General features: G+C 40.1%; 2 protein-coding genes across 6 annotated transcripts in view; both read left to right on the plus strand.

The window, feature by feature from the left end:
- Nucleotides 1-21320, plus strand: part of LOC148188937 (uncharacterized) — a 120301-nt gene extending 98981 nt beyond the window's left edge. Inside the window, exons 3-4 of the mRNA XM_088081442.1 lie at nucleotides 8407-8451; nucleotides 21259-21320. Of these exons, the coding sequence (XP_087937568.1) occupies nucleotides 8407-8451; nucleotides 21259-21320 (107 nt within the window). The remainder of the gene's footprint in view (nucleotides 1-8406; nucleotides 8452-21258) is intronic.
- The window catches only part of col23a1a (collagen type XXIII alpha 1 chain a), a 35892-nt gene continuing 26684 nt past the window's right edge, over nucleotides 14343-23550 (plus strand). The window contains exons 1-3 of one of the 5 annotated variants that reach the window (XM_088081187.1): nucleotides 14343-14539; nucleotides 23062-23088; nucleotides 23175-23201. The gene's annotated coding sequence lies outside the window, so the exon portion shown is untranslated. The remainder of the gene's footprint in view (nucleotides 14540-23061; nucleotides 23089-23174; nucleotides 23202-23550) is intronic. The other 4 variants (XM_088081185.1, XM_088081188.1, XM_088081186.1 and 1 more) reach the window with 4 other exon arrangements.

A 23550-nucleotide genomic window follows, 5' to 3' on the forward strand; every position in this document is an offset into this window, starting at 1 on the left:
TATAACAACTCAAAAAGCACACTCACCCTTGTTTTGCATTTGAATACTTTGGGACTTTTACTCATTTAATGACTATTGCTTATAAACATGATTTGGACTGTTAAAGAAGAAGAAAAAAAACATACCTGTATTACTTCTGTCACCAACAGTAAAACATAATTAAATACAACACATTCTCATTTGCCCTTTTACCGTGATAGAGCACTTTTTAAGTAGCACTACCACTCCCAAATCCAAAATTACTTTTATTAGGATTTCTTTTGGAGCTTTATAACTGTATGTTTGTAGGGCTCGGGGAAACAGGGGACACACTTCGCTCAATATTTTGAACATGTGCATTTGTCCCCTAAAATAAAAACAGTAAAGTAGCAGAAGAGTTTTATTTTGACCAAATTAAAGAAATTTACACCATAAATTGATGCAGAAAAGGCACACATCAGTGCATAATAAACACCAGAATGCAGGAAATGTGTGGGAGTGTAAAGTGTTTAATGCTCAATTTTTTCTAGCAGAGGACCCCTAAACCCCCATTTCATATGTGCCCCCACCCCCATGTTGAAAAGAAACATACGTCCCGGTTCAAGTCCAGGTTAATCACATCATTATTTTCCTACATATTGGATTTTAATAAAGTCATAATAGAAGGGAAATATTATTTAAAGGAAGAAAAATAATTCATTTTGCAATTAGTGTTATATTATTGGACTCCAGGTAATGAGGAAATAAAACTTCAGACTATTTCACCTCTGTGAAGTACAAAGGACACATTTGCAAAGATTAGTGCTAATAGCCACACAAAGTTATAGTGGAATTATTTTCAGGGAGCTGGTGGTTAGTGAAGCACAATGACTGACTGGGATATTAAATCCCAGCAGGTTTATTTTTTTATCACATTTAAATTCTTGACTGTGGTTTTGAGGAGTGCCTCTGCACCTAATTGGTCAGGACCTGTAGCTCGTAGTCTCAATTTTTTTTTCTTTCTTTCTGTCATTATTCTGCTTGCTGTGTTCTTAGCACAAAGGCTACTGTTATGCTTTGCCACATGGATAATTGCAATGAAATGAAAGACTGTATGGCCGCGTTTACAATGTAATATCATCAGCACATCATTTGTGAATTGGACCTTAAGACTGGCTAGATACCGGTGGCAAGTTGTGTGCAATTCGTGGTGTTATGACTGACCACAGATCATTTTTTGTTAATTTGCCCCATAGTGTGTAGTTTGAGTCAGGTGCAGAAAGAAAACACTGATAATTTAAATACCTTTCATACGTACATGCAGTGCAAATCTTTATTAAATCAACATTGCTACCACAAGATGATTTGATGGGATGTGGTTTTCATTACAGGTAACTGTTCTTTCCTGTTTGATACTGGTTATCTGATCGCGTCCACTGTGAGACTGTATGGGTATGAACCCGGGCTGACCTGGCAAAGGAGAGACACGGGGCAGCTGGAGAATGAATCATCACCATGTGAATCACATCCGTTGTCTTTTTCTCTTTCTGTTGCTGTTTACATTCACAGCATGTGTCCCCCATCTTATTGGAGCAAAAGTTGGACAAACACAGGGAAACGCTGACAGATCAGGAGACGTTAGGAAGAAGTATTTTCAGACGAGGAGTCTCAACAGCTGTGCCCATTTGTGCAAAGACGAACTGAAAGAAGGGGATCCTCAGATCAGGAAACAGTTTCAATGAGAGCAATTTGGACAAAATGGGACGTCTCATAATGAGCAAATAGATTCAGTTTTTGACAAATAGTGAAACATGCTCAGTTTGTTATTTCAAACAAATGCTGTGTATTTATAATGAATAATTCTTAAGTGGAAAATGGGGACAGCATCTCTTCAATTAAATCACAGAATGCATATTTTGCATTACTGTCTCATGAGCACACATTTGCTGTATGGAACAGTGAGCAAGAGCAAGTCTCTAGTTTCCTCTTGAGTTAATGTTACATATATGACACCTCTTCCAAGTTTTGTGATTGTAATTTAAGGAGATTTGGGGAAATCTGTGACTGGGATTAAGAAATATACCTTAAGTGGGAGAGAAGATGCCACAGGGACACATTGCTTCCAGCTAACATGGAAGCAAGAAGTTGACCTTCACTACTTACACCCTACATACTCCACCTTTCTCTTCCTTTCCAGTTGAATTAGATTTCCCCCTGTTGCAGGAGGAGTATTTGGGGGAAATGCAATAGAGAAGGAGGGGAGAGGATGGGGGTAGATGGATGGATTGATGGATGTAAATCCTGTGGTTGTGCATACAGAGTATCACATTCTGCTATTTTCATTTGGTTCTTTATTGCTCCCAGTTGTTGGCTTAAACAAAATGGGGCCAAAAAGAAGAGAGGAGGAGGGAGGTCGCTCCTCCAATCCTGCGCTTTGTTCCCTGGAAGCACTTTGTTTGTGAGAAATGTCACAGTAGCTAAATCAAGTCGAGCTATGAGAAACAGGCAGAACAGATGGAGGATGTGTATGTGTGTCCAGAGACCAGAGGTGGAGTAGATGCAGGGAACATATTGAGATTAACTTTGTAGCATGCACGGGAGAAATTGTGGTTTTTACTGTTTTGGGAGAAGAAGAAAAAGTGTGAGAAAGTCAAAAAGGTTGTGTATGTGCAACCAGTGAAAGTGTTGATGGAGAAATAGCTTCTAACACCGCTTAGGTCGATTGCACTTGTCAGCAGGAAGACTGGATATACCTTAGTATATCTGAGTCTCTATCTGTGTGCGTCTTTCTGATACACTGAATTATTTGTCGATCTCCATTCTCCAAAACATCCCATGTAAAGATTATTACAGGAAAATCTAGCAGAGATCCATATGTTTGTTTCTCTCAATCTCAGGTATTTGACATTCTCACACACACATAAACACACTTACAGTCCTAAAGGGACCGCTGGCTGGCGCTAAGTCAAACTAAGGACCGCATGTTTTCCCACGTTATAGAGAAGTTTTGGGTTAGCTTGAGGTACAGTGCTTCAATTGAAAACATATACACAGCTACTCACAAGTTCAAACACAATATATTGTGGTTGTCTGTATGAGTATTATCATGTTGTATACAGGAATAAGTATTAGTTATAAGTATTTGTAAAGCATTTATCTAGATGAGGTTACAAATTGCGCCACAAAGTGCATGAAAATGAAACAATAAAAATCGTAACAATGATAAAAAACAATTTGAGAGCTAAGAAACAATAGTGTGCAGAGAGGCAAAACAGAACAAAAGTAAAGAAGACACAGAAGTTACAAATTAGGCATGAAATGAAAAAGCTGTCCTATAAAAAATATGCTTTGAGATCTCCTTGTCTATGGAGATCACCATGTTGGGCCCAAAACGGACACACCAAATACTGGCTCTAGTTAGGGCCATTCACATTTTTGCGTCGGCCACCATAGTTAGCAGCTTATTAGCGAAGAGCCAAACAGCATCAGAAAAACAGATTTTTTTAATGGGAAACTACTATACTCACTGTTTTAACCACTTTAGAACATTGGGTACATTTTATTTGGAGAGAAAGTGACCTCTGTAGTAATTCGGCTCCCAGTAAAAGCCTCCCAAATGTCTTGATCTATTATTATTATAGAAAGAAGGTGAGCGTGCACTAGCTAATGGTCCACCTCCAACATGCCGAACAGCATTGGAGACACACATATTTCTAACATGAAACTGTTTTATTCAGCTTTTTTACCGCCTTAAATCACCTGGTCTGTTTGTTTTGGAGAGGACAGGATATTTCCAGATACTTCGGCTCTTAATGAAAACCTCCTGAACAATGAACACTAAAGGAATTCTAACCAGCAGAAGTTTCAGCTGGTTGAAATCTCTAATCATCACTGCTGGACATCACCAAATCTCCCCAAATTGTGCACTCTGACCGGTGATTTATAAACAGGTAATGTGCTAGCAAGCTTTAAGTCCTGAAATAGAGATCAGAGACCTAGAAGCCATAATTGCAAAGGCGCGGCCACCCATGTTCACCAGCCTTGACCTAAAGACAACTAGAATAGCAGCGCCTTACATGCTCTTATTTATGTTCATGTCAAATGATGAGAGAGTGTGCATGTGTCCAGCACTGTCTGTGTGTCGCTCAGAGAGATCTATGTGCAGGATGTCGTATTCCTTCTTAACTGTCTGACAGTTGTGGAGGTCCATCTTTCTTTCTCTGGGGGTTTTCAACACCTAAGCGTGAAGGACAACCTCCTCTTCACCACTTGTCCTCCCATCTTTGCATCTGTTAACTGACCTTGTTTTTCTGACCTCACTTCCCTTTATCTGCTTTTCACTGTATAACCCAACTGATCAACCAGAACAATGTAACCTTTATTTGTCTCCTTTTTGATGTTGCTAACCTTTGACCTTGAGGAAGAAAGAAAAAGTTATCAAGTCAAGTTATGATACCGACCATAACTGTGTTGGTACCCACACCAAATACTGTAAAACATGATCCTCCTGACTATCTGTTACTCTCGCTAACGTACACACCGTATCTATTTTGGTGTTCTTGTGTGACATTTCTTCAGTCTGGTATGCCATCGCGACACAGGAAGTCAAGACTGACACCTTAGTCCTATCATGTGTCTTCATGCTAATGTGTTTGTTTGTCTGTTTCTCAGTGCCTATGTGTTCACTGCTCCCTTCTGGAATCTGAACTACCTACGCGCGCACACACACACACACACACACACACACACACACACACACACACACACACACACACACACACACACACACACACCCTTCTCTCTCCAGTGCTGATGTTTTTCCCATTAATTCCTCTGGTCAATCCAGTCCTACATCAGCTTGTCATCGCCCACCTTCATTCCCCCTCAAGCCTGCCACTCAGGACCAATCACACTCCCACGTTTCAGTCACTCTGACGCCCGCTCCTCTAGCTTTTTGGCGACTGACCTGTCAGCATGCCGGCGGCTGCCTTTTATGTCTCAAATAAAGTTAGAGCAGGCACGGCCCCCTGTGACCCATGTCTTATAATCCCTGCTTGAGGAGGCCAATGACCTTGTTGTACATGGATTTTTAAAGGATTGTGAAGCCATCCATCCATCCCCACTGACTCCCTTCATCTTTTTTGATGTCTCCGCCATCTCTTCTCCTGGACCCTCATGTCATTTTGAGCAGTATGTCTCTTTCACTGTTAATTTTTCTGCCCCAACTGTCCTCCCCATCCCGCTTGGCCCCCAGCGCAACAGCTCCACGCTGCTGTTTATGGCTGTGGGGGCCAAATCAGAGGAAGTAGAGCCCATAATGGAATATGGAAACTGTTAATATAAGTGCTGTGGCTGGCAGAGTATGTGTTAGCTGGCGTCTGTGTCTGAGGTTTAGAGGTGTTAAATAATTAAAATTGCTCAAACATAATTTTTAAATTAGAGTCAATAGGTGCACAGCTGAGTTATTTATTATCAATTGTGCAATAATTACAGAAGCAGTCGCTGCCATTAAAAATCTCGGGGCTCAGGCTCCCTCCACCAATGCCAAATAAATATGTGTTTCTTCTATTAAAAAATGGAAAATCACCTCAAATTGTGCTCATTTAACTTTTTTTTACTTTCAAATTGTTTATTCTTGTTGCAAGGGCTGAATCAGAGGAAGTAGAGCCCAAGATGGAATATGGAGACTATTATCTATCAATATCAATGCTGTGGCTGGCAGAGTGTGTATGTTAACTGGCGTCTGTGTCTTAGATTTGGAGGTGTTAAATTATTAAAATTGTTAAAACATAAATTTCAAATGAGAGTCAATAGGTGCACAGCTTCAAGTTATTTAACATCTATTGCGTAATAATTACAGAAGTATTAAAAATCTTGGGTCTCACTCTCCCTCCAGCAATGCCAAATAAATGGTTTTTTTTTTGTTTGTTTTTTTTAAATCACATCAATCCGTACTCATACATTCAAATTATTTCTTCTTGTTGCCAGCAAAGTCTGGCATCAACTACAAATAACAAACTGTATCAGATAAAGAACAAGAAACAGAACTTAGGTAGAATCCTGGTTTAGTGGTACACTGCAGAGCGGGCCAATCTTTGACTTAAGCACAGGCAGCAGTTAACTCTTCTCATGCTATTTCTTAAATCCTTCAATTCCAAAGTAATTAATAGCGTATTTCTGTTGCATAAAGAAGGGAAAAAAGGATGAAAGAAGGAGAGGTAGACACGAGAGGGAGGTGGAGGAGCATGGTTGAGCTCTCTTTGAACGGGCTGGCAGAGTCAGGAAGTGATTAGGCCACTACAACAACTCCAATAATGACAATAGGGAAAACATGTCTGCAGCCATAACCACTTAGCATCAGGAACAGTACCCAGTATGGTTCCCATTTCATTACAAGAGCAGGGCTGCATGTGGGCACGTAGAAGGAAACAGTAGAAGTGGATTGTTACCGGTTGGTTTAGCTGTCAACCTTTCTTGCCCTATGGGTTGGCTCTGATTTCACTCAAAACGAAGTTCCTCAATTCCGGCAGGTGACTATAGATTTTGTCAGCAGAAATGACCACTGTAACCCTGTGCATCAGCTATGGAAAACATGGTCACCGGCAGCAAAGTGATATTTATATTGCAAGTTTCTTTGTTTCACAAGCATCAACAGAGGACCTGCTACATCAATTACCACAGCGCAATTAGCATAAAGGAACAGTATATAAAATAAATAAACTGTTTTGACTCATTAAAGTGATGTACAACAGCTCAGCATTGTGTAAATGGGTGCTGAGTAGAATCGTATAAACCACAGCCAATAGTATTCTACACACAAATAAACTGAATGGAAATGCAAATGGTGGCTATATTGTTGCTGCAGCACTTTTCATTAGACAAACACTACATAAAACACTACATAAAGTAATATAAATGATGTTGCTGATGCCATGTTGCTATGATGTCAGGTGTGTTTATATTGGCGGACTTGGGCTTGGTGGATTTTGCCAGAGTTTCCAACTCCAATTTCGACTTGTATCACTGTTCCATTGCACTTTTCTTTGTCCAAGGTCATGTTTTCCGAGTTCCAAGTACAATGGGTTGAAGGATTGAGTCAGCATCCTCACAAGATGATGATTCACATAGAGGGCATGGAAATAATGGATCGGAAGCTTTTTGTACTGCAGGGTAGAGGGGGATGATAAGGGAAAATGTAAGATTTAAGAAGCATAAAAACATACTTGGGCAAGCAACACAAAAATGACATTGGATAAGATAAGAAAAGGCTAAAAATACATCACTCTGTAAACTCTTTAAATGCAGAGTGTTTCTTGTACGACAGAACCATAAATAAAGTTTTTCCATGGAGAAATCCAAAGCTTTTGTCTTCAATCCTCATACCATGCAGGTTGTTTGACAGTATGGGTTGTTTGCCAGTAACTTCCAAAACAACATATATGACTGCTAGAGAATATGTGCTTAACATCGTGAAACAGTCACAGTTACACACAAAAACGGCTTGGTTAGATTTAGAAAAAAGATAATTGTATAGTTTAAATATCTACATTTGTTACATTGACCTTTGGTTTTACGTAGGACACAAACTTTGGTCTCCTGGGTAAAAGTCCTGTGTTTTTTTGACCCATCCATTCATCCTTACTTCCTCCTTTGCTTCTGTCATAATTACTACAGTCATGAGAGGTTGTTGCCTAACAATGAACATTGTTATGGGAAGTAACAAGCTGCTTGCACATATGGCCTTTTTTTGGTTGAGGGTGGGCTGAATGCCTTGTTACAACTGCTGGAGGAAGGAGGTGGGTGATCTTTCTGTGCCTGAGCAGAGACCTGTGATGTTTTTTTTCTTTTTTGTATAGTCATATGCACCATATCTTAAAACAATACCACTGTTAAATTACTGGGCCAGCGCTGACACAGATGAGTGGTGCTGTAGAAATGATTCATGGACTTGTAGCAGCATGAGGTCTGAGACTCTCGGTCGGCCCTCTCACTGGCCACATCATCTCCTGGTTTCACTACAGCCCTCCTGCTATTTTTCACCACCATACTGCTCCATCAACAGCAGAAACCATTTTACCGTAAAGGTGGTGGTACCAGCTGCATCACCGCAGGGTCAGAGGAAGGGGGCTGGATGAAGCCCAGGCAGTGAGAAATGAGTCTGATGAATCGGTCTTAAACACGCCTGAAGGTCCAGTTCGTTCACTCTGACCTAAAATCATACAGTACATTTGTTTCTGCGTGTGATGGGATTTGTGTCATCATTTTGTTTTTGTTTCTGGCGTGTGAATTCTTAGGTAACTTAAGCACAGATATTTCAGCCCTTTGCCAGCTCACACAAACTTGATGCCAGGCAACACACGACCACCAGCAGTGTTGCTCGGTTGCTCTCGGCTCATCCTTGCAGTGCTGATTTGGGGGATTTACGGCTCTGTCTGTGTGTTTTCACAGGGCCTCCAGGAAAGCGTGGAAGGATGGGAAGAAGAGGGGAACCTGGTAAGTGACGCCCGCCACCTGCTTTGTTTACTTATTTCTCCCTTTTTTCTCCTCTCTTCCTGGAAGACTCCTCATCTCTCTACTCTCTCTTCCTCTCTCTTCCTGGGTGACTTGATAAGTCTGAGGGCTCCTAAAAGCAGTGACCCGTGAGTCAGGCCGGTGGTTGATGGGCTACAGTTGGCCCGTCTCCCTGTCCCTCCCTGTTCACGCCGACGCAGCGCTAACCTCGGCCATGTGGTTGCACTAACGTTGCCCAGATGTCAGTTGTTCTCGCTGAGCGGTAGCAGCTGCCGTAGTATGAGCCTAATGAGATTCTCCCTTGCCAACATGTTACCCGCCATTATTGTGTTGCTTTTTCTTTCCACTCAGACCGCAAAACACTCATTGAGAAACCAAAACAGTGCAGAGACATAATTCTTATGACACAAAACATTGTCACGACAGATAGAGCGGATGTTCTACAAGTCTGAGTCACACTCATTTAAATGGTTTAATTAAGTGTTGACTCCACCAAATTGTGGCACAACACTGTTAGAAGATTTTATCAAAACCTGCAGGACTAAAATTGTTCTGCAGGATATGTGTCAGGTGAGAAAACTTCTGTCTGGTTGTGATTCATTGCTGTGGATATTTAGAAGATGAGATCTATTCCTGGTAAGATGTTGACTAAGTGAAAGCTCGTCAGTAACCTCTATTGTTCTACTTAGCTCACCAAGATCCTTTTTAAGCTAATCCTTTTAAAGCAGTAAAGTATATTTCAAATCAATTATCGTATGCTGCTTTATTAGCTTCTCTATTTGCTTGATTTTATTTGACGTACATTTTTCAGTGATGAGCTGAGGCAGAGCTGAAGATTCATAAAATGTAGAGACAAGGTGCCTTTATTTTTTAAACCAAACTCTATAGTGTAAGGCTGGAAGAATTTAATATTTTTTCTTATATGCAACTAAGCCCATATAAGGATGACAACCAACACATTGTTTGTCAATCAATCTCTCAAAACATTCTGACTTCCACAGCCTGAGGCTCTCAGTTCAAAGCCTGTTGATTCCTACTGAAGACATTAATATTTAAAGGTATAGTATGCAGACATTTTCACTTACGGTTTGTAAACAAACTTGGCCCTCCTCCCTGCATACACTGCTTGTACACACATTGCCACTGCAAGGGGCTAACTCAGCCAACTGCAGGCACCTAAATGTGCCAATTCTGCATCAGCCTCTAGTGAGTAGAGCGTGTGCACCATGTAGGCTGAGTCCTTAGCAGCGGCTGGGTTCAATTCCTACTTGCAGCTCTTAGCTGTGTGTCATCCCTCTCAGTCTCTGACTGCACTGTAATAACAAAATAAAAAGCCAAAAAAAAATCTTTACGTCTTACATAATCTTATGCAATTTATGTACCACCGTCGGCACTGATGTCACTCACGTAAACATTAACATTAATTACATTCATGAAATCAGAATCACAATCCGGTTTTATTGCCAAGTACATTTACATATTCAAGGTCGTTGACTCTGTGTTTTGATGCAAAACAATTAACATAAAGGAAGAATAAGTAATGTAACCCAAAACATGATCTTTTTTCTAAAGCTAACCGATAGTTTTGTTGCCCAACCAACAAACCCACTGCACGTAATTTACCATGTGTTACAATGTGTTTCAACTGTGCGTCACATAGATATGCTGTGCATTACTATAGGATGCCAAGAGGTGTGACAAAAGGTTGGTATTTGACATCCTGGGAATAAGGATGGTTTGGATTAATACACCACCACAAACTTTTAATTGACTTCTTGCTTGTATGAGTCTATGCATTGTTCTTCAGGGAAATCCTACAAAGTGTACCTTTAAATAAAACTCACAAACATAAAGTTTAATTTTTTAAAACGGCTTAGTAATTTTTCTAAAATAGGTGGACACTGTTGCTTTTAGCACTGTTAATCAAACAGGAACTAACGTTTAATTATTGGTTGTGATTAGTTACATCACCATGTCATTGTATGTGGAATTGACCCAGTGCGACGTTGTGACTCACTGATGTGATTTTAATAGTTTTTGGACAACAATGGTAGTTGGTTTTGGTCTTTTCATGATTTATTGACAATGCAGCTTTTCCCATAAATCCTTATATCCTCGTTATTACCCAACATCCTCTTAACATAGATTGCGTAAATCCCTCTGAGTTGTGCAAATCCACCAGGCAATCACCAAAATGAGTGCATGACTGTGTTTTTCATTAGGGTGGTGCACATCTTCAGTTACTTGGTCTTTTGGAGGATTACGGGAAGGCCCCTCGTTAAAGTTTCTCCCCAGATGCAATGCTCATCGGCTGCTCGCTGTTTGTCGCAGGATGGTCGGTATCTGAAAAGGGCACTGTGGTTCAGTTTAGGTTGTCTCTCTTGTTGTTTACTTTTGCGTCCTCATGTTGCAGCCTGGGTTATATAGTGTGGGGGTAGGTGGCATGGAGAGACTGTTGCGCCATCTGATGACTCCGGGACAACTTTTTACAAGACCAGAAGAGGTTTCCCCTGTTTTCTCAGAAAAAGTAGAGAGAAAAAACAGAAACAGAAATCTGAATAACAGGAAAGAGGGCAGACAGAGTAGTTAAGCATCTGTCGCCCTGTCTCCTGCATCTATTTCTACTATTTCTTTTCTGTTTACTTCATTTTCTTTCTCATTAATCTCCAAACTCTCACACACCTGTCTCAAGTTCAGTGTTTAAAGCTCGTCTTACTGTGGCACTCTAACTAGTGTGCACTTGTTTACCTAACTGTCTGGCCCATTGGGTCCTTGTCCCGGCGTCTAGACACAGCTAAATTTCATTGACTTCATGCCTCATAAACCCCAACACCTCTATCTTCTTCTTTCCATTTCACCTTCTCGCTCCAACCACCTTCATTTTTTTTATCCATTTTTCTAGCCCTTCTTGTCCCAAAAAATGCCCTGTCCCTTCAATAAAACAGCCAACTTGAAGGGTCACATGATTCTGGTCATGTCAGCAGGACTTTTTGTATGTTTAAATAGCAACAAAACACCACAAATATCCCACTCTTCCCCAGAGGAGGCCTGTTTTCAATCTGGTGGAGTTTATGTTTAGTGTTGCATCCATGCTGCCGAGCTGCGTTGTAGCAGGACTGCAGTGGTGGCGTGGCTCCAAATCGTGCCATAGACTGTAATTGTGTTAACAATCATATAAATCAGCATCATGATTGGTTTTAAATTTAGATCAGATAAATATGAACCAATTACTAATATAAAATCTTTTAATGGTAAAGTAATATACTTACTTTGTCGGGGTTTGGCTGGTTTATTAGTGCCCACGGCCTTGGACTTTTAAGAGAATGTTTTTTATAAGAATATTCCATTAAGACCACTAAGAACGAAAGGAGCCTTTTGATCATTACTGTTGTTTTTGGTTAGGCTAAGTAGGAAAAGCAGAGTGTACTTTTCGCTGCTTAGACTCAACATCAGACCATTTCAATCAGATCTGAAAGTCTGCCCCGCAGAAATCTCTGAGACGTCTTTTTTTAATACTTTAAAGGGACACACATTTTGCCAGCACGCCCCGACCTTTTCACTGCCTGTTTGTCCTCTGCCTTGTACACCCATATCTTCTTAGGAAACAAAGTCTTGACATGACTTCATGTTCTAATGCGAAACATGGCCCATTATCCAGAAGTCTGTTTATCATAACGGCTTCACCACAAACTTCATTGGCAGCGGCTCTAATGAGCTTGTTCTGTACCATATTCAGCTGGTTAATTACAGTCATCATCTAACAAACCGCATTGCATGCACAGTTTTTTGTTGTACACCACTGTTCAGAGGAATTGATTGCTGTACAAACCAGAGGTTACCATAACTCACACATGCTGTGCTTCATGTGTCAGCGGAGATGTAAAGAATTTCTTTTCTAATGCCTGATTTCTCTTTTTCTGTTGCAGGACTTCCTGTAAGTACAATTCCATCTCAACCAGGTAGTAGTAAAATCAACTAAAAATACTTTCACACTCACATACACTCACACAATATTTTATCCTTCAATATGGTTTACTGTCACAGCAGTAAAACCTGAACACACAGACACAAAACTGTCAGGGACTCATCACACGTGCATCCACAGAGCCTGGCAATAAATGGACCACCTAGGGAGCTGCGGGTGTGTGCATGTATGTGTGCTTTTGTCTGTGTGTGTTTCAGGGATCAGTGACTTATTAGCAGCGAGTTATTCTCCTCTTTGGACCTATAACTCCTGCTGACACTCGGACAGAGCAGCTAAAACACACACATACACACAGACAAACTAACTGCTGTTGCCTTCAAGTTTTGGATTTCATCATGTTGTCACCTGCTGGGGGAAGAGTGACCCTCTTCTGATTTTGTATTTAATTTTTTAAATCATTTGGTCACATGTGGCACAGATCAGATATGCAGAGGCACAGCTTATACGCTCTGAAACACACCATAATGCTGCTCTGGAAATTTGGGAATGGAAACAGTGTCTCCGGCTGACATTTTGAAGATCCAGGAACTGGTTTTATTGGAGAAAATTGTCTGTGCAGCTGGTTTACACAAAGAGTGCATAAAATGAGAGAAAGTCGAAGGAAAAGTGTGGTAATGTGAAACAACCTGTTACTCCGCAAAGTAGCAATCTATCACTACAATTTCCTACAATTACAAGTGAAGTATATCAGACGTCAGAAATAACCCAAAAGCATGTCAGTGGTAATTTGCTTCTAAAATGGTGGTAAATTCAGGTAATGTGAGACACTTTTTGGTATATATCTCAGTATACTTACAAAAAAAAACTGTTACATCATTCCAGTAATGTTTCTCTAAATTATTTTAGGCCTTTTTAGTATTTTTATGTCGGGATGAAATGTGAATGCGCTCATTTTAGAAGTCATATAGCTTCAAACACACCACAACACTCTCACTCAGTCAAGCAGCATATTCAGGTAATGTTGGAAAGCATGTTTGGTTAAGTGGGACAATCATTTTGAAATAACGATAATAATAATGATAATAATAATAATTATTATTATTATTATTATTATCATTTGTGCTCATTGAAAGCAAATCGGAACTATAGGCCATTTCACTTGGAACAATGTCATATAACGCAATCATAGCATGAAGCTAACTGGTGATAATAATTAGTTTGATCAACATTTCATTTCAGTCCTGTCAACATGTTAATCATTTTGTCAGAATAATAAAAAGTCAGCAGGATGAAGTGAAATAAAATTCAATTCAGTCATGTAGCCTATCAATCGCTCAGCATAAAATGGTGATCTGAAAAATGCTGCCCGGCATTAGCTAACATGGTAACGTAATGTGGGAAAGTGACATATAACAAGGCGTTATTTTACATATTTGTTTTACGTAATTTTCAACCAATCATTAAATTACTTCAATATGATCCAGTAGCGCAGCTTGCTTCCTAATTTAACTAATCAACAGTTCTATCATTGTGAGGTTGGACATAATATGCTGCTGAACTCACTACCTGCTTGAACATCTGGTAAGGACAGACCACACCCGCTCTGATGATATCAGATCTTCACAACTTTTTTGTGGAGAGAGATGTTGAAGCAACAATTCCAGATCACTTTTGTTGATTGGCTATTGATTTTGAAGAAAACAAATCATTTCCATGCTTATCTGTCCCACTTTATCTGGTGTCACACATTACCTGAAGTCAATTATGAAATCATACAAAAATCTAATATGGCTCACGTTTGAAAGCAGGTGTAACCCGGTGCCAAAAAGGTCAGATGCTGGCCTTACATTGTTTAAACAGAAGTCAAAAGTTGTAGTTTCAACATAATGTATGATTCAGCCTTCACGCAATGCTTCAATCACTAATTTAGTTCATTAAAAAAGCATTTTTATGGACCAGTAAAAACTTCATCCTGTGTACCAGTTAATACTTGTCTCCTTCAGAATAAAGTGTACCAGGTCATACATATATATAGTATATACAGCGTGTTGTGTGCAGCTGTTGTTGTCTGTTCTAACCTGTCTCAATGCTTCATGCTTTAATCTCTAACCTCACCAGGGCAAGGCTGGACGGGATGGATACCCGGTAAATTTGATTTGTTATTTATCCTGTCACTCTTCAATTGACCCAATCACATCTCCATTTTCCTCCTGTTTTATTCTCTGAATTTCTCCCAGTTTTTCCCAACAGCTTCATTAGGCTTTTTTCTGTTTTTTCCTCTCTGCTCTTTTTGAAGAAATTTCATTTTCTCTAATCATCACCCGTTTCCTTGCCTCTTCATGCTACCTTAAACATTTGCTCTTGATGATGTATCCTGCCCCATGACTGAGACATGATTCAAATACAGAAACAGTTGTTTTTAAACACAAGCAGACATAGACTGCACAGAGTGGCAATTTGAAGCATCGCAACTCACTGACTCAGCGCAGAGAATAGTGACATAAAACATATTTAGCACACATGTGAAAATGCATAAACATGAAGAGCAATAAACATAAAGACTGATCTTGTGAAGATATTATCTGTAAACATAAACCATAGGAGTATAAACCGTACCGATGACAATATGAAACATTCACCCACAAGGCACAAATTATGGCCTTTAGCTTTTAAATGGGGTTTGCTAACTTTTAGATGATAAAACTGAATATGCATGGCTACTGAATACAAAGCAGATCACAGATTTCTTCAGTGCTGTAATGTATGTAAGTACATTTACTCAAATACTTCCATTAAGTAAAATTCTGAGATACTTGTAATTAGTTGAGTATTTTTACTACATACCTCTCTGCTATGTTTCAGAGGAAAATGCTGAACATTTTACTCCACTAAATTTATTTGATAACTTTAGTTATTAGTTACTTAAAGATTTAGATCATAAATAAAACATATAAACTAATAAATGATAATGTATTAGCAAAGGTAAACTGCCCAGCAGTATATAAAGTAGTTCAAATTAAACCCACCATAAACCAGCTGTAATCTCAAAGTGCTGTACATATAAACTTCTTTTTTTCTTTTTAAGGGGGCTGGGGATCTTCATGGGGAGATAGTAGGTCGACAGCATATGCAATATAGAATAGTTTACATCATCTGACAGTTACGAACCTGAAGATTAATTTCAGCTCAGCATTGTCTGTTAAATTTTTCGAGTCACAAATCTGCACTAAACAATGTGTTTTGGTTAGACACCTGTTCAAACTCTGAATGTTTAGAGAGTATAAGGACTCAGAAAATTATGGTGGAAGTGTCTGATGGCCATTCCCACGCTCGGTTATGTCACGTTGTAGCATTTTGTGCTAAATTTAATTTTTTTTTTTTTTACCGCTTGAGAATTGATAAAAAGTGTCATAAATCCCTCCAAAACACCACCTGAAGACACCAAGACCTTTAGGAGACCCATAGAAAAATCCATATTTGATATCAAAAACCTTCGATATTTGGAGATTTCTGTAAGAACTGCATTTTCCTGTTATTGGATGACAAGCACTTCTGTTCCAGAAACTGCTGAGAAACACCCTTATGGTTAATATACCTATAAAAGCCATACATACTTGGACAGCTGCATGTCTTTAGTTTGTGACTGTAAAGTTTCATGAGGCTGTGATAATCCATGAGGTAACAATACGTTATTGTAAACAGTGATGTCATGTGTCATAGAAATGGTCTCACTACAGTGAAAGGGATACTATAAGGACTATTTGTTTAATCCACAGGAGTCTCAGCTTTCCAGTCAGGTGCAATTTATGCAATTTTACAGCTGTCTAGGGACCCCAGTATGCAAGAGTATTCAAATATAATATGCAAATATAATACATTTGTACTACATGCTAAAAAAACACATTATTTTGTCCCAAACTGCCCCAAAAAAGTGGGCATGTCTGTGAAGGGCTGAATGATGTAGAACCCATTTTCATACAAATGTGTTGAGTTGCCAAGAAACATCTGTGAAATGTGTCATGCTGTTTTTCCTAATCCTAATCTTTAGATTTATGTAGCCCACTACACAGCCGGCAGCAGCCTTTTGTAGACAAGAATATCAGCAGGGATCACTTGCAGCTGGGTTGGTCTCAGAGGGTTAAAGTGATGTACGTATTACACAGCACTGATTATAATCCAGTGACAGAATATATTATGATTCTGAAATGGGCCATTCTGCATCATGAGTTTTTTACTTTTGGTACTTTGCCTTCTACTTTGCCAGAAGCAGTCTTTGATGCTAAAAATTATTAATTAAATTATAAATTATGTACTTTAACTTAAGAAAAAGTTTGAAGTGTTTTTACACTTTGGTGTTGCTACTCTTACTCAGGTAAAACATCTAACAGTGATGCATATCATAAGACTGAGAGTCTGTTGGAGTTTTATCCAGAGACATAGCGGCCTCTTGTGGTCGGTCAGACTACTGATGAGATAAAACAGCTCGTGGCTCTGTTGCTGATTTGTGGTTTTGCCATCGTCAGACTCTCATTATCTGATACAGATATACAATCCTAATCTGAGAGTTCAGGTTGTGTGAGCTGATGGAGACATCAGGGCGGGATGTCTGCATGGTGCTCATGTGTCAGCTCTATGTGTGTCGGTGTTATATGTTCTTTGAGACACGCTGTCCTGCTATCGTGTGACCCCTCTATATGTTTGCCATGGCGAGCTACAGTAGTCGCCCCTGGTGTTGGTTTCCAAGGCGTCTCATTGGGAAGTCCGTTACCCATGGGGCTCGCTCTCCCAGTCATACTCCCAGTCTGCCTGGCACTGCACGGTTCTCCTGACGGGAAATGCCTGTTGCTAATTACACACAGGTGGCTCAAGTGTACGGAGAAGTGTGTGCACAGTTGTGTTTGTTTGCCTGTGACTATTCATCTTTGTCACTGTCTTCATTAGAAATCCCAAAGTTGTGGCACATTCAAGTGTAGCTGTTTTTCTTCTTCATTAAATGATGCAATGCGTTATTTAAAACTGGCTAAAACTGGATAATCTGTGTAATCCTTCCTGGTCTTGTCATCATTATGAGATCACTGCTTTTATCTTATATTAGTGCAAGAGGCATCCTCCTGTTACGATGTGGGCATGATGAGTGTATGAAGTTACCATGAAACAGTAGATTAATCATACTGGCAATTAAAATGGACAGCACATTATTTAATTTGGCAGCAGAGATTATCAAGTTTCAAACACTGAAGCTCAAAAAGGGCCGCTCTTCCTGTTGGGTAGCACTGTTTGTGTATCTCTGTCCATATGTGCAGATGTGTGTGAACTCCATCCAACCACCCATAGTTTATGTAGATCTCTGTAACAAAGGCCAGAGCGGGGGAAGTGGTCAGTGTGTGTGTGTGTGTGTGTGTGTGTGTGTGTGTGTGTGTGTGTGTGTGTGTGTGTGTGTGTGTGTGTGTGTGTGTGTGTGTGTGTGTGTGTGTGTGTGTGTGTGTGTGTGTGTGCGTGCATGCATGTGATATATTTTCACACCAATAACTTGTCTCACATGGACTGCACATATGGAGAGGGCATGCACACATCAACACAAATGAGTCAAGTCAGTTTCCAGAGAGCAGCGCAGCACTAACTTGTGTTGTGCCAATGACTTGTGCCAGTAGATTTTCTTTCTTTATTTTTCCATTGTTACAACAACCAGATCGCATTCCAGCACTTTTCTTTTTTGCCCTCTCTCACCCTTGTTACAGTGTATCTAAACACAATGGGATATAATTTTAGCCTTTAACCATCAGCGGGCAGGAGTCCTAATTCTGTGACACATTCACTCAAGTATTGCGCGTACACTGCCATTTTTCTATACTTCTACTTCACTGCAATCAAAGGGCAAATAACTTTGTAACTTATGCTGCTAGTTATATTGCAAATTAATAGTAGTTAGGTTCAGTTTATTAGTTAAGTTAACAGGGGCTGTCTGTCCTGTCAAATACATTTAAAAAAGCCCCAAAAAATGTTTCAAGTGATATATACACCAGTGCATCAATATTTATCGTACAATAATTTATTTTATTTATTTGTTTATTTGACAAAGACAAATGCATATACTTCATATATGAAATACAAAGGAGATGCATTGCATACAATATAAAACACATATATCTGAAAATCGCCATTCTGCATTATGACTACTTTTGGTAATTTACTTAGAAATACAATTTTATCCAGACTTATTCATAACAGAATATTTCTACACTGTGGTATTGCTAATTTTACTTAGGTAAAATATCTGACTGTCACTGCTGAATAATTGTCTTATAGACCAGTATGTGCATACAGTACATGTGTGCCATTTGCCAGTATTTGAGCGTGCATGTGCTGCACTTCTTTCAGGTGGCATACACGTGTCTCGCAGTCAATAGGTTCATCAGACTAATGCATGCAGCAGTCCACTTCTATTGAAGCATTAGTAATGTGATAAACAGTGTTAATGACATGTGGTCTGAGTGTATCTCAAGCATAACACTATGATAAGTGTGTGTGCTTGTGCGTGCTGATGTATGTTTTCTCTCCTTGTGTAACCCCTGTCACTTCTTCCTCTCATAAATCACAGGCTAGGGTTTGAGTTTCAGAAAGGAGCCTTCCTCCTGTCAAACAATCAAACTCAGACAGACTGACAGAACAGTGCAGAGTAAACACACACCCACACACACCAATTGATTCTCATTCATATGCCCGGCCACTAGCGTGTTTATACTAAAGTGCCAGTCTGTGACAGACAGCGGCCCTCACTCAGCAGAAACAGGCTGAGGCCTCCATTGTTCAGCCTTCCAGGCCGCTGAGCTCAGATTAAAGCCAGACAGTCACCCAACAACATGTCAGTGATTTTCTGTCCCAAACACGCAGCACTCTGGTATGCTTTATTGTGCTCTTTGGTTCTGGATGGAGATGCTATTTTCTTTAAAGAAGCAAATGTCATGTATCACAACGACATTATGTTCATGTAGCCCTGACATAGAGGTTAGAGTTTTATCCCTGTGGCAACAAAGTAACTGGAGAGGAAAGTTGGTGAATCACTGCAAGAGAGGAAGAGATAATGATATCAAAGGAGAAAAATAGAACCAGGGGAGGAAAAAGTTCTCTCATTTTCCCTTCTTCCTTCAAGGGACAATTCACCCCCCCAAGCAAATATCCAGATTTTTTCTTTTATCTGTAGTGCATCAATATAGATTGTTCTGGTGTGAGTTGCAGAGTGTTGGAGATATCGGCTGTATGACATCTGCCTTCTCTCCAGTATAATGGACGTAAATGGACCTTAAGACCCGGTTACTTGAGATAATCCACAGACTATGGTGTGAGCAGTTTCATAAAGGAACCTTTTTTGTTTTTCTCCAAAATTTCACCCACCACCTGTATCACAGCACAAAAGGAAGTGTGAATTTTCATATTGACGAGAGGTTGATGCTCGTGACAGCCCAAGATTTAAACATTAATGGTGTCCTCCTCAGCTGTTGGTGAGCTAGTAGGAGACACACGCTTCCTTCTGCGTAGTGATAAGATTGGTGGGTATAATTCAGTAAGTAAAATAGTTCCTACATAAAACTGCTTACAGCAACATCTGTTGATTTTCTTGAGTCACCGGGTCATGATTTCTGGAAGTAGTTTTTTTTTTCTTTCTTTTTCTTTTGTTTTATATTTTTGAATGAACTGTCCCTTTAATTGTGACGTAATTAATCTCAGTGAGCCTAATGTGTGCGACAAATTACCATGTGTGCTTTTAGCTGAGGTGTCAGCTCTGATGTGCAGACACCAAGTTTTCACGCAGCATCCTCAACAATTACACCGTACTGGGTAATTACCAGTCTGCACCATAGGGAGTACAATAAAGACAGCAGAGACACCCCTCGCCCTGTTTCATTGGGATTAAGACACACACATATACATGTGTGAGCATGCACACACACACAAACATAGACACAGACATATGCCCTCCTGCAGGCCAAGTTATTTTCCAGAGATGTGTTTAAAAGCCATCTAATTGGTGGGAATGCTGAGTCGAAACTTTTTTTTATCTGCTGAGGGACGCTGCAGGACAAGATGTAGACGAGGAAAACACACAAATAACCACACACACACATAGATTATTTTGTTTCCTCTCCCCCCACCTTCACTTGAGGTTTTGGTGGTAATCTCAAGCTATTTCCTCACTTTTTCTCAACATTAATGTCCCTTTCTTTCTGTGTTCCTCTATCTGTCCTTTGATTCTGCAGCCTGATCCATTTGTGGTCTAAGATAAAGAGATTGTTTCCCATGGCTTTTTTTGTTGGGTTTTTTTTTGGCCTGTATTTCTATTTGAATTGTATTTTTTTCCCGCCTTGCAGACTGTCTTGTACATTGGAGGTATAGTGTAACAATGCAGCTATACAGACGGAAAAGCACAGAATGTATTAAGAGCCGCACATCAAAATCCAATTTCCCCTAGCTCCTGTGCTCCGACTCTTATTCTCATTCATATAAAACCTACTGGCCCATTTTGCCCTTAGGTTTCCATTAAAAGTTCAGTCAGACTTCTGTTGCTAATTTAAGTGAGGCTCATATATTTAAAAAGTATCTCATCCTACAGTCCTAGAGGAGCTTCCTGGACTTCTGTTTTGTTGGCTGAATTATTGCTCCAGGTAGCTTTCGTCATTCTGGGTTTTGTTTTATTCCATATTGGATACCAGTTGAATAAGATTATTAGATACAGGCTTATATTGTTAAGAATAAACCCTCTCTCACACACACAAAGGAAGAGACATACAGCTATAGTACTTACTGTTCACAAGCCTCTGTGTGGCTTGTTAGCAACCATAAATCAGTCTGTTTTTTCTGCGGTTCAGACTTTGCAGCAGCCGATGACCTCACCATGCACACCTCGTCTACTCATCCTGACGAGTCTTGAAGGAGCCCTGATAAACGCTGCCAGATGCAGAGATATCACTGCACACACACACATACACACACACACGTGTAGATCCACAGACATGTACAAAGATAGCAGGGAGGACTCAGGGACTTTTGTAGGGTCAGTCAAATTCTTAAACTTGCATGCCTGACATGACAATCACAGCATGCTGCTTTTAATAGAGTGGTGAAACTACAACCTGTCCCATAATCTATGTAGTATCCTAACTCTTCACCCTCCTCTCATCTTTAGACAGTCATGGCGAAATTATTGCTGTCCGATTGGTCCCAGTGATTTGTTCCACCCCCGCATCTCAGCCACTTATTGCTGATTTCACAAGAGACCCTCAATCAAGAAGACATCAAGGGCCTCAAAGGCTTTTTGCTGTACTTTTTTTATAACCCTCTTTTATATGGACTAACCACTTTTTGAGGAGAGTTTATAGCCATAGCCGTCCATTACAGGACTAAAGCAAACAATTGCACAAACTATTAATGAGAGCTGCCCCAGAGTATCATTCCCTCCGTCCTTATGCCCCCCCCATCCATCTGTCAAAGCAGGCAGCGACGACACTGTGGTAGGTTTTCACTACAGGAGCTTAGCCAGAATAGCACCCATGGGGCTGGTAAAACAGGGGGCTGAAGAGAAAAGCCCAACTTATGGAAGCCATCCAAAGCCAGAGATGACGATTGGTAAGGATGGTTTCCAGTCTGCAGAGCCACCAGGACTGTGAGGGGTTGAGCAACCCACGACCGAGCGACCCTGTTAGGGAACTGTTAGCATAATTTTGAGTACGGCCATTATAGAGGAAGTCAACATTAGCCTTCACCACATACGTCACATTTAAGTGTTTTTGGAAAGTTTGATCCTTTATGTTTAAATAGGGATCTGAAGGTTTGTGCCTTTGAACTGCGTGTTGCTTTGCAGAGGAGGTTAAATGACTGCTCGACTGTTTTTTTTTTAGGTAAACACAGCAGACAACTCCAACTGCTGTCTCAGCACTTGGGTGAGGTTGGATGGGGGCTTTAAAGGGTCTCAACAGCCTGCTGGATTATCTCATAGCCACAAACACACAGAGACACTGCGGATGTGGGGATGTGTGGCAGATTAATACAGCTGGACCAAATCCACACAGAGTCTATCATGTTGGACACCAAACTCTAAATCTTAGAATAATTATAAACCACCTGGAAATGTCTTAATATTTGAGTCTTACGTGTGCACACAAAGACATACACACACACACAGAGTTAGATGGGGCAGGATATACACAGAGCATTTGTATCTGCCTTTTACCAACTTTTTCATCCTTAACTTTACAATAACTGCGGCTGTTTCTCTCTGTCGTTTACAAGCACGCTTTTTACTGTCCTCCCTTGAAATGTTTGTCTTGCCAAATCCACTTAAACTGCTCTTGCTAAGCAAAGATCACTTACATTGTTTGCTGAGCGTTACGGAGACAAGACTAAAATATCATTACAAAACTAATAAATAGGAGCCGGTTTATCATATTTTGATGGGGAAGATAGTTTTGTTAATGGATTTAAAACAAATAATGTCTTAATCATATTCTTCATTCACAGCAGACGTTTTGAAGCCACTCTTTAAAGGAATTGTTTAATATTTTTAGAAATATGTTTGTTGGCTTTCTTGTAGAGAGTTAGACGAAAAGGTTGAGTACAGTACTGGACAGTCTTGTTGTCTTTTCATAACGTCTTTTTTATCTGTCCTTCAACAGGGTCCTCTTGGCTTGGATGGAAAACCAGTGAGTATTCCCAGAATCAAATCTATAAAACTGGCTTCACATGACTGACAATAGTTTAATTTTCACTTTGTTTTTTCTCCTCTCAGGGTTTTCCAGGTCCCAAGGGAAGCCAGGTACACCATAACACACCTGTCTTGTTTGAGTTTTTTAATAACACATATCAATTACACTGAAGCAATTCATTCTCAAAGATTTTTTGTGAATTCAGTTAGGTATTTGGCCTGTAAGACAGGTGATGGTTTGCAAAACTTCATCAATCATCTTTACTGTTCCTGAGGGAGCGTTGCAGCAGAGTGAAAAAGCCCACGGTAGCCACCTTGTTTCTTGTTCCACCTCTTAAGTCATCCCAGGGCTCACAGCCACGGGGGACTCATGGCTCAACTGAACCGTGTGCTGAAACCCCCTTTGCACTTCACCTCTGAGTCCCATCCATCACCCTTCCTCAGAAACCCTGCCACACCG

The sequence above is a fragment of the Plectropomus leopardus genome, chromosome 8, assembly GCF_026936395.1.
Source record: "Plectropomus leopardus strain MGB_pleo_1.0 chromosome 8, ASM2693639v1, whole genome shotgun sequence".
NCBI classification, from domain to species: domain Eukaryota; kingdom Metazoa; phylum Chordata; class Actinopteri; order Perciformes; family Serranidae; genus Plectropomus; species Plectropomus leopardus.